The 12,271-nt window shown below is 37.4% G+C and overlaps 1 protein-coding gene across 5 annotated transcripts in view; it reads left to right on the plus strand.

Annotated features, from left to right (window-relative positions):
- The first annotated feature begins 3,316 nt into the window (after nt 1-3,316).
- Nucleotides 3,317-12,271, plus strand: part of LOC129417335 (dystrobrevin beta) — a 54,402-nt gene continuing 45,447 nt past the window's right edge. For 3 of the 5 annotated variants that reach the window (XM_073869607.1, XM_073869608.1, XM_073869610.1), the window contains exons 1-7: nt 3,318-3,600; nt 3,905-4,041; nt 4,528-4,580; nt 4,792-4,859; nt 7,112-7,192; nt 8,878-9,091; nt 9,634-9,719. In XM_073869607.1, the coding sequence (XP_073725708.1) occupies nt 3,994-4,041; nt 4,528-4,580; nt 4,792-4,859; nt 7,112-7,192; nt 8,878-9,091; nt 9,634-9,719 (550 nt within the window). In that variant the 5' untranslated portion in view covers nt 3,318-3,600; nt 3,905-3,993. Of the gene's footprint in view, nt 3,601-3,904; nt 4,042-4,527; nt 4,581-4,791; nt 4,860-7,111; nt 7,193-8,877; nt 9,092-9,633; nt 9,720-12,271 lie in introns of all 5 variants that reach the window. The other 2 variants (XM_073869609.1, XM_073869611.1) reach the window with 2 other exon arrangements.

The raw sequence follows: 12,271 nt of genomic DNA on the forward strand, positions 1-12,271 counted from the left end.
ATACGGCACTTTAAATGGTTCCTTTATGATTACAAGCCAGTGAACCACTTTTAGTGCTATTTAGCACCATTTGGTTTTAGAGTGCACCGTTAACAAAATAATTTTTATTAACAAAAAACTCACAATGAAACCGAAGTAGTGATTGTCATTATTTTCCTCATCGTGACGTATATTCGAGTGAAACGGCTTCTGTGTTGGGGAAAGTTATTTTTAAAAGTAATGCATTACAATATTAAGTTACTCCCCAAAAAAGTAACTTATTGCGTTACTTAGTTACTTTTCATGGAAAGTAATCCTTACGTTACTTTTAAGTTACTTTTTCTTACTTGGCTGAGGCTTGATCTCTTTCAGGCCTTGCAGGTGTTTTTTTATGATCGCAAAAATGTCGAGCTCTGGCCTGCCATCTCCGATTCTGAAACAAACTGTTCCCGCTTATTCTAGGTAATTTAATGTTAATATGTTAAGTTTAACTCAGTACATTATTTTATTTTTAAATTGAATTAATTAAACTGAAAAGTAACTCGCATTACTTTTTTAAAAAAGTAACTCAAATATTAAAGTGTACATTTATAAAGAAAATGCTTTACTCGTTACTTCAGAAAAGTAATATTATTACGTAATGCACGTTACTTGTAATGCGTTACCCCCAACATTGGAAATGAATAAGGTAGGGTTGGACATTGAGAATTGATTGGATCGTTGGATGTTGTGTCACGTTGCTGTTTGGTAATCGCTGTGATCTTTTACTGGGCTCCGCCCACCTGCCTGTGGCCGGAAGTTCAGAGAATTGTTTTTGAGGAGAAGAGGAGATTTGCACTTTTGATGAAAAATATGAGGGCACATGAATAATAAAAAAATCCCACCAAATTAAATTAATTTAACTATGTTCTTACCTCAGCTTAGACAAATGAATACATATATTTTTTCAATGCATGCACTAAATCTTTGTACAGCGCGTCGTGACTCTGTTAGCATTTAGCCTAGCCACATTCATTCCTTAGGATCCAAACAGGGATGAATTTAGAAGCCACCAAACACTTCCATGTTTTTCCTATTTAAAGACTGTTGCATGAGTAGATACACAAGTAAGTATGGTGGCACAAAACAAAACGTGATAAGCAGATAAAAAATAATAAAAATATTGTATGGCGAAAGACCCCTTAGTTTGCAGCATGACCTCGGGTGCATATACAGTGCCGGCGCCAGCTGAGCGCTGATGAGGGGGCGTCTTAAATACCAGAGGGGGCGATCACACAAAATGCATTTAATTCCCCAAGCTAGAAAATACATATAGCTTTGGTACGTCCCTTAAGCTTAAACGTGTTATAAACAAACATCTCTGTAATACAACCACAAAAACTACAGCTATAGTGAGCAACGTACATGATCTGAACACTTTTACTATATACAACAACAAAAAAGCATACATAACGTTACTTAACAGCACAACACTGCTCATTTGAAGTTCAGACCCAGACGTAGTCCGTAGTGCAAATAATTTTTACGTAATGGTGGGGGACAGTGTTTGCAAATGGTTTCTAGCGCAAAAATGGTCCAAACGCAACATTTTATCAAAATTTTGGTTCAATTTGATCATTTAACGTAGTTATTTTAACTGCCACAAGTAATGCACCATAAGCTAGCGATTAAACACCAGCAGATAGAGAACCACAATAGCAAAATGACAATAACTCGTTTACACATTTAGCTATGCTTTAGGATAGGCTAATTCAAATACCTATTCGTTAATTATAAATTCAATGTCTGTTTTTTATCTATTAATATTAATAATAATACAAGTATTTTACTTCTGATAAACAGGTGTGTGTGAGAGGGAGATCGTATGCTTACCTTTAACGTTAAATGCAGAACAATAATAGGTTGTACTTTAACTTGCAAGGATGCTGAAGAACATAAACATCTGAACTTTTCGAAACTATGTACAGTCTGGCTGAAGTTCATGGTGCCAGAATTGACATGACAGCCGAACATTTGGTTCTGTGCACCTGAAATGCTCCGATAATAATCCACGCCACGGCATTAAATGATGTGTGGTAATCCGGAGTCCGGTTTTCAGAATTTGCAGCGCTATTTTACATATATATCCATTGCTACAGGGCAGGTCTCCCACTCCTTTCTGTAACTTTTGATATACTTTCGCACTTCGACATCTTGATTTACAGCTGAGACTGAGAACGCGGGCTCATTGTCGACGTGCGTCAAGCCGTCAACACAATAAGCTTGTTCAGCTCCATGCGGCGCTGCAGGAACCGACAGCCGGATGACGTCAAAGTACCGCGAGAACGATTCGAGAAATCATGCAAAGTGTAATTTCGTCTCGCTCTCGCGGCGCTTTGACGTCTTCGCCTCACAGTTCTAGTGGCGCCGCTTGAAGTGTAACAAGCCATGGAGTGGGCGTGTGTTTATTAATGTCACGGTAGAATACATGCACACTTGATTTTTTTGTTTTGTTAAATAATTAGACCGTAAAATTCACTTTAGGAAGACATACACAAGGCAAATGTGATTTTTCAATAAAATATTATCATTAAAATCCCATTCAACATTAATGGTGATCTGAGGGGGCGATAGAGTGCCGATGAGGGGGCGACGCCCCCTTACGCCCCCTCGTGGCGCCGGCCCTGTGCATATAATGAAGGAAGTTTGAGCAAAAGGGGGAGTAGTCAGGAGTGATGATGTTACTGCATCTCCACGTTTTATTTTTGAACCACCATACATACATACTTAAAACATGGAAGTGTTTGGTGGCTTCTAAATTCATCCCTGTTTGGATCCTAAGGAATGAATGGTGCTAGGCTAAATGCTAACACATTCACAACGTGCTGTACAAAGATGTAGTGCACGCATTGAAAAGATAGGTATGTATTAATTCGTCTAAGTTGAGGTAAGAACATAGTAAAATATTGAAAAACCGTGGTGTTTTCCTTTAAAGTTTTAAATTTCATTGTGACTGTAGAGGACCCACAGATTTGTTAATAAACTAACAAGCTATTTTGGACAGAAGCATTTGTGATTTGCCTAAAATATAATAAAGGCTTGGCTGAAAATTGAATAAGATTTGTGCAAAACAAGGTAAACGGTGTAGCAGTTGGCCAGTAAATGACTTATAAATTGGTCTTTTGGTGTACATAAAAGTAAAAAATACTGATAAATTACTTTTTTCTGAACACAATCAGAAAATTTGCATAGCATTAGGCTACATAAAACTTATAGGGCAACTGACATTTAATGAATGTCTAAATGGTGCATATAACAGTGATGCTGTGTAATGATAAAGTGAGGAGCGCTCTGCTGTCCTCTGCTGTTGGCTGGTGCTCAAAGAAGCGCTCGCGCAGTGGGCGACTTCATCCCTTACTGCAGTTACGGAACGGTAACCACGGCACAAATGTGACGATGGGGAAGCGCAGCTCGTCCAAATTACGGATTAATCCCAGTGCGATTGTCAGTCGGTATTAAAGAAAAACAAATCGAGAGATAGGTATGATGAAGATTGTAATACACATGCAACCGAGCGCGTTGATCGCTCTCATCAGATGCTGATGATGATGGTCGCGCGACCTGCGTGATTTCCTCCCGCTGGTAAGATCATCTGCTAATGATGCTTTATCATTGACATACAACCGCACGACAAAACAAACACATCCATAGATAATTGTGTTTTATTCGTCTGTAGCCTATTTATACATAATTTTTATGAATGTAAACGTGCACAGGGATACGTTAATATAGCCTACTATGTATGTACGCATAAACGTAAACATATTAACGCAATGGGGTGCATTTGTGATTTTTTTTTTAAATATATTTATTTTGAAGATGCCACTGTGTTTTTGGTGCTTAGTGGACAGTCCTTACGTTGAGTCACGCTTCTGTCATCATTTAGAGATGCGGTGTTACTTAAACTACCACATATAGTGGGCCTCTTCATCCAGAAATCCATATTTACACAAAATTAAAGATTACCAACACGAAATGAATAAACTGAAGGCAGAAGTCATAACGTCAGCGGTGTCTTTTACGGTAAGGGATGACATAATGCACTAGTGTGGATTCATTGGCTGAATGTGATCTGTGGATGCTGATGCTAACTGATGGATACCTCGAATAAATGTGAGCAGAGGGCTGATGTAATGCTTTATGTTGATGATGTAACAGCTACTACACAAAAACATCATAGTAACCCCTACATCACTTTTACTTGCTGCACGTTTAAACAAATAAGGAGAACATCTAGTATTAACCTACATTTACACAGTCATTGGCTCTATGATGCATTCTCTGCATGTCACTATTAAGTGGCTCCTTAGCGGCTCTTGTATCATTAATTCACAGGATGCTGCCATTTCAAGACACTATTGTCATACATAATCAGCACTTGCGTGGAGCGAGAGAACTCAGATGGCCTTTTGTGAATCAGGGATTTATTTTGTGTGTGTGTGGGTTGTGTTGGGGGGGGGAGGTCTTTCCCCAGATGTCAACCTCAAAATCCTCTTTTTCGTTTTATAGGCCCTTCCTGGTTCCTTTGCATCACCTTATCTGAAACCCAGCAAGCCTGACAGGTGAATAATTATATTGGAATATAAATGTGTGTAACAATATGTAATAGATAGATAGATAGATAGATAGATAGATAGATAGATAGATAGATAGATAGATAGATAGATAGATAGATAGATAGATAGATAGATATGTTTCAATGCAATCTTGAATGTAATGCCTCTGCTAGGCTGTTGCTATAAGCTGTGGTACACCTTTTGTTATGTTGTGCAGAATGATTGAAGAGGGAAGTAAAAGCAGTAAGGCCATGGTGGAGAAGAGACAGCTCTTCATGGAGATGAGTAAGTTGCTTTCAGAGTTAACAACAACAGCCTTAAATATTTCTTGCACAGTGCATTACACACCACACAGATTCTGGTCAAATCATATTCACCTTTCTCTGCCATGGAGCAATTTTTTGGTATGGACTAGTGTCTATAGTCATAAAACAGAACTGATTTAAACAAACTTCAGAATCAAGTTAGAGGTCTTCAACCTTTTTCAGGCCAAAGACCCCTTATTGGATAGAGAGGAGGAGCAGGGACCCCCATAACATGTAACGACATCAAATTAAGACTTTATTTACATACTGTACTTTGCTATAGTTACATTACAAAGGTGCTTTTCTTATATAACATTTTAATTGTTTAATATATTTTAAACTAGGAACGTTATGCTCTTCATTATAAGCCTATTAATGCATTTTTGTTTGATGCCTGATTTCATTTTCCCCAAATATTTAAAAAAATATTTTTAGTTCAAACAACAGATCCCCAAGGGGCCCCAGATCAACTGTTGCTGTTAAATGGCTCAAACTGAACTTCCATTACTTCTTAAAGAAGTATTGTACAAGCATATTTTGTAGCTGCTTTACAGTAGATGTTGATATAAAGTATAGGAATGTGTTTGTGCATGTTGTGGTTACAGTAATAGGGGAGAGCGGGGTAAGTTGTCACAATGTTCATAACTTCAACACTAGAGGCTCTCTTTCTAAAATCAAATAGCCACTTTGTGTGACAACTTCTTCTATAGTCAACTTGGTGGTCACATGCGGTCAAGATCGCTTTAAAATGACGTTAGCACAATGTTCTTATCTAATTTTTTTATCACTTTAAATTTATGCAATACAACTGGTATGAATGTTAAAAATGATTACTTTGCATGCAATTGGCACCGCAATGCGGCCAAGCAGGGCTAGCAGGGTTTAGAACGATCCTTAAAGGATTAGTAAATTTTCTTTAAAAAATCCAGATAATTTACTCACCACCATGTCATCCAAAATGTTGATGTCTTTCTTTGTTCAGTCGGGAATAAATTATGTTTTTTGAGGAAAACATTCCAGATTTTTTCTCATTTTAATGGACTTAATGGACCCCGACACTTAACAGTTTTAATGCAGTTCAAAATTGAAGTTTCAAAGGACTCTAAACGATCCCAAAGAAGGCACACAGGTCCCATCTAGCGAAAGGATTGACATTTTTGGCAAGAAAAAAAAACACTTTAAAGCCACAACTTCTCTTCTTCCTCCAGCTGTGTGACGAGCCAGCGCGACCTCCATAATTGCGTAATGTCGTCGAAAGGTCACGTGTTACATATATGAAACTCACATTTGCGGACCATTTTAGACAATAAATTGACACAATGACATTAATTAGTATCATTCGACTTACAACAACGTCGGAACGGTCCTCTTTCTCCACATTTGTAAACACTGAGGCGTAGTTTCAATACGTCATCCCTGACCTCTTGACGTGATGACGTATTACGTGAGGTCGTGCTGGCGCTTCACAGGGCCGGAGGAAGACAAGAAGTTGTGGTTTAAAGGTGCATATTTTTTATTTTTTTGCCAAAAATGACAATCGTTTCGCTAGATAAGACCCTTATGCCTCATTTGAGATCATTTAGAGTCCTTTGAAACTGCAATTTTAAACTGCATTAAAACTGTTAAGTGTTGGGGTCCATTAAAGTCCATTAAAATGAGAAAAATCCAGGAATGTTTTCCTCAAAAAACATAATTTCTTCTAGACTGAACAAAGAAAAACATCAACATTTTGGATGACATGGTGGTGAGTAAATTATCTGGATTTTTTTTAAAGAAAATGGACTAATCCTTTAACCTAGGGCTATAAGCAGGGTTTAGAATGAAGATAACCCAGGGTTAAGCACAGTGTAAAAAGAAGAGTTAATATTTCCAGTTCTGGTTTGAATTTAAAAATCAATCAACACAATTAAGTAGTTGTTCCTCTTTTTAGATAATCTAGTGTGACAACTTACCCGCCGATGGGGCAAATTGTCACAAGTGAACCTTCTCTATTCATTAGTCTACAACTGCGTAATGAGATAAGATGAGATAAGATATGAAAGTGTAATGAATACAACATATGAGATTTATACCATATGGTATACATTTCAGATTTATACCATTGTGATGTATGGCGCTCAATAAATGTTAGACAGTGTGAAAAGTGTGACAACTTACCCCGCTCCTCCTTACTAATTACATCCCTTTGCAACTTCAAAGTGCCAAAAAAATGATGTATGTCATTTTCACCAGGGGCACAGAACTTTGATGTTATTCGTCTCTCAACGTACAGGACGGCATGCAAGCTGCGATTTGTTCAGAAAAGATGCAACCGTAAGTATTTTTTTTGTAGATGTACTTTGTACATTTTCAAAAGCTATTGGACCTCATTCTTGAAATGGGGCAGAATAAATTTATGACTAAATATTTTGTAAAACCAGTTTGCATGACTCTATTATTACAATATTAAGTTAATTGCAATAAATTGCATACTGTATATAAATCATGGGTTATCAACTAGTCAGATGTAGAGTCCAAAATTGATCCGGATTTACACCGATTGATTCAGATTCCGCCATGTTTAATCTACCTACCTATATATATATATATATATATATATATATCCTCTATAGAATCAGCTATTAAGTTTTTTGGACTTTTTCCTCTCATTAAAAATAGGGTTTTTTCTCCTAGGAGTGTTTTTCAACCCCTAGGGAGTCAGCTGACATTGGCTTAACTCTCTTCTATACGTTACATTATTACTACGCTCGCTAGTACGGTTTAATCTTAGCCACTGTACTCTGTTGTCCACCGATTTTTTTGTGTTTTCTCCTGAATTTATTAACATAAAGCTGGTTTATAACTATTTAACCATTGTAAAAAGCGCTATATAAATAAAATTGAATTAAACTAACAGTTCATGGTATTCAGCTCATCCCTCATTTGGCTTTTCTTTGGGGACGAATCATTAGGTGTTCGATTTTAAGCAGTGATGCGCAGATCGATCGGCGTCTGACTTGATTCAGTGCATGTCAGTTCGAAATTTTGTCTGACTTGGGATAACGCAAGAGGGATTCAAGACCAGATGACTGGTTCAGGCAGCACAGCTTCTCTGAGACTTGCTGCAGAAACTCTCATGACGACCAAACAAGAGCTATTTTACCATTGGCCAAAGTCACTGACAACCACAATGATCTTTTTGGATTTATTCTGTCATCTTCAGTTCCATTCATGCTCACAGATTTATATGTTATAACAGTGACAACTTCGTTTGTATGATCATAAAGAAGTCATTCACCAAAATGCCATCATGTTATCTTCTTTTGCGGGAACCAACATGGTAAAGCTCAAAAAGACACCCATTCACCATTAAAGTAATCAAAATGACTCCAGTGACCTAATTTATGTCTACTGAATAAAATTGATACGCTTGTAAGAGATATTTTTAGCTTATTAAGCAATTAATATGTCGCGACATATCCATTGAAACATACAGTTCAGTGTGGTAAGTTCAGTATAGGCACTATGCAGGCACACCAATAACGTTAATTCTCATTGATTCTTGTGTATCTTGTGACACGAGTTTCACGAGAACCAATAAGATTCAATGTGGCCCTTACGAAAATTAACCACGGTTTTCTGATTTTTACTGTAGTAAAACCTTTGTTACCACAAAATAACTATTGTTTATTTTGGTTTATAGTTTTCAAAAGCCATTAATCTATGGTTACTGTAGTAAAACTACTATGGTTACTACACTTTTACCAAAAAAAACATGGTTAATTTGTTTATGGGTGAATTTGAGCACACTTCTTTGAACCTCATTTGGGTAGTGGAAACTCGGCTGGTGTGTTTATACCTTATTTGTACATGTAGGTTTAAAACGACTCTTTGTTACCTGCTTATTTGTATGGAAAAACAATTTATTTTCCACTACTAACATATTAAACTTTCATAGTTTGAACTTTTTCTAGAGTCCTCTATTTAACAGGTTTAATCTTGACCTCTCCCTGTTGCAGTTCACCTGGTGGACGTGTGGAACATGATCGAAGCCTTTCGTGATAATGGCTTGAGCACGTTAGACCACAACGCCGAAATTAACGTGTCACGCCTGGAGACCATTCTGTCCTCCATCTTTTACCAGCTGAACAAACGGCTGCCCACCACCCACCAGATAAACGTGGACCAGTCCATCGGTCTGCTGCTGAACTTCATCGTAGCTACTTATGACAGGTGTGTAGATGGGAGGGGGTGGAGTTTGCCGACACAATTACATGGCTACTTACAGTAACTATTTTAGAAGGTGGCTGCATCGTATGAATTTATTCGGCTGAGTTTAAGTCGTATCCCATTTGTATATTTATGTTTAATCTGCTTTTGCCCCAGTGACATTGGATTTATGGGTGGGACTTCATTATTGACTTTCTCTAATAATCTAATAATTGGTACAATTGGTATAGTATAGTTTGTTAAAGCGGTACATATTTGCTTGGACATTTTACGGTACATTTACATGGGGTGAAAGCATTAACGCTTGATGGAAGGCTTGTCTGAAGCGTGGCCAACAGCCAGTCACAGTGGCCGCAACACAGGCTCCGTTCTTGCATAAACATAATTGGCTGGCTCCCACTAGGTTATTTGCATAAGGCGATCTGGTTGGCTGACGCACGCGTTGGCGCTTGAAAAATTGAGAAATGTTCAAATTCTGCCGCAACGTTGACGAATCCATAATTCATAAAACTTGATCTTCTGATAATGTGTTTTTTGTGTTTCAGTGAAGGCCACGGGAAACTTACAGTGTTTGCCATGAAGGCCATGTTAGCTACCATGTGCGGTGGTAAAATACTTGACAAATTACGTTGTAAGTATTATACTTGTTTAACAACTATTCAAGAGGCACTTACAGAGAAAAAAAAATATTTCCTAACCCTGAGAATCATCAGCTGCGAAACCCATGCTTTACAATATTAAAGGACAAGTTCGGTATTTTACACTTAAAGCCCTGTTTTCAGAGCATATCATTGAACACCCCTGACCACTTGATAAGTTTCACATCTTTGTAAACGAAAGTTTAATGCATTTTAGAAAGGATTGTTCCAGTGCACCATTAAACCCATTGTTAAGGTAGGACCTGAAACACAAACACCCAAAAATTCTCGGGGCAGCCGCAAATGTCGAAATTTCAGTCAAAACCGTTCTATGTCATCATAAACAATCTGAAAACAGGGCTTTAAGTGTAAAATACCGAACTTGTCCTTTAAGGTGTATGGTTAGCATTAAAAATATAGATGTAACTGCTAAATTGCCATTTTTTCTTTGCAAAAATGTATTACTTTTAAAGGTAAAATAACATAAATCGTTTAAACCTACAGTATTTTGGAGCCATATCATATGCACAATCTTGAAAGGGCACCTATTGTCCGATTCACGTTTTTTTATTTCCTTTGGTGTGAAAGTGTGTATTAGTTAGGGATGTGCATCGATGCATCGCGTTCCCATTAAAAAGACCTGTCTAAAATCGATTCTGAATCGTAAGGCTCCGATTCAGTGTTTCATGCACAGCTTGTGCATGTACTACGGCTCCGTGATCAGGAAGGAAGGAAGGAAGTCCTTATCAATTTAAAATCACTACGAGTTTGAGTCGTTTATAACGTGCATTTAAAAAAGCAACACTCGTCAAACACAATCATTTAAAATATTATTTATTATCATGAAAATACCTGAAACAATCTGAAGTACAGCGATATAAATATGCCTCTAGATATTTCCTGGAATAGTAGTGATGTTACGTTCGTGAACGAATCGTTCTTTTTGAACGAATCTTTTAGGTGAACGAATCGTTCTCGTTCACGCCATCCATTGACTCATATTTCTCGTTCACTGAAATTTCCCTCCCTTCTTGAGGAGCACGGACAAATGAAGCGCAGCTTTCTTTCTGCCTTCAAAGAGTGACAAAAGTACAAGCCGATGGCAATCGAATATGAGCTGTGGCCGAGCATATGATTGGCTTAACGTGCTGAATGAATACGCCCTTCACTGACCGTGACCGAGCCGCTGTTTTGAGTCTGAATGAACGAGAGAGAGAGATCGCGTTTCGCGTTCTTAAACAAACTGAATGACTGGTACAAGTTACAACTTAATGAATGAGAGGGATCTTACAAAAAAGCGAGTGCAATGTAAACAATGCCAATCACTCACAGCACGGGAGTCTTTATTTACAACAAATCCAGATTAGATGTACTATAAATGTACGTGTGTCTTAATATATTCTGTAGCTTGATAAAATTATGCTTAGTATTTCACAATTTGAGCTTTATTAAAAACTAATGAGTTTTTGCAAAAAGTCTTTCATTGTCTTATAACACATAATGACACACATCTTCGCCACCTATTGGCGTATTTATGTAAAATTAAGAAATGGTCACTGAACGAATCAGTGAACGAATCTGAACAAATCATTTTGGTGAACGAACTGAAAATGAACGAGTCACCTAAATGAACGAAAATTTCCATCACTATGGAATAGTGTTAGTAATGCTACTTCTTCTGTGGCAAAATGATGTTTCTAAGCGAGAGCGCCCCCTGGCTTTTGGATGTGGCTGCATTTCACCGTAATTCATTCAAATTCATTCATTGAGAAAACGCCCATTTGCTCGATTAATTGTCACAACCCTAGTATTAGTACATGTTAACGATATGCAAAAGGTCAAACCCCAAAGTAAATGATGACGAGACTTATCGTCTCCAACTTAAATCTCTTTTCTTGGACTACAACAAACACACGGATTGTAGGCAAAAGATTACTCCCTGGGATTGGTGATGTAGACAAGACCGACATTATCAAATTTGCAACCAAATCCTTCAAACATGGTAAGGAGTGTCACGTTTCCAGCTGACGTCAAGAGGTATTCAGGCCAATCACAAAGTACAGATTAGCTGGCCAATCAGGGACACAGAGCTTTTCAAATTTGTGCATTTCAGGAAGAGAGTGAAATCTGGAGCTACAAAAATGTACGGTATGTGGAAAATAATGTGTTTTTTAACCATAAACCACGCAAACACATTGCATTATACCAAATACAAAAATAATGTTGTTTTTTAGCAATAAAATAGGTGCTCTTTAATTCAGAAAGTTTTATCCCATGTTCACTCAGTGTTTGGCACCCCCTTCTGTACATTAGGGGTAAACACAAAATTGCAATTTCTAACTAACAAAATATTGAAATCTTTGCCAAATGGTCACGACTCACTGAGATTGTCCTCTTAAAGGAATAGTTCACTCAAATAATTTACTCACCTTCATGCCATCCCAAATGTATATGACTCTCTTTTTTAGTTAAACACAAACAAATGATTTTATATTAAAATGCCATCTTGTTTTTTTTCCCAATTTCTCCAAAAGAAAGTATAATA

The sequence above is a fragment of the Misgurnus anguillicaudatus genome, chromosome 7, assembly GCF_027580225.2.
Source record: "Misgurnus anguillicaudatus chromosome 7, ASM2758022v2, whole genome shotgun sequence".
Lineage (NCBI taxonomy): Eukaryota > Metazoa > Chordata > Actinopteri > Cypriniformes > Cobitidae > Misgurnus > Misgurnus anguillicaudatus.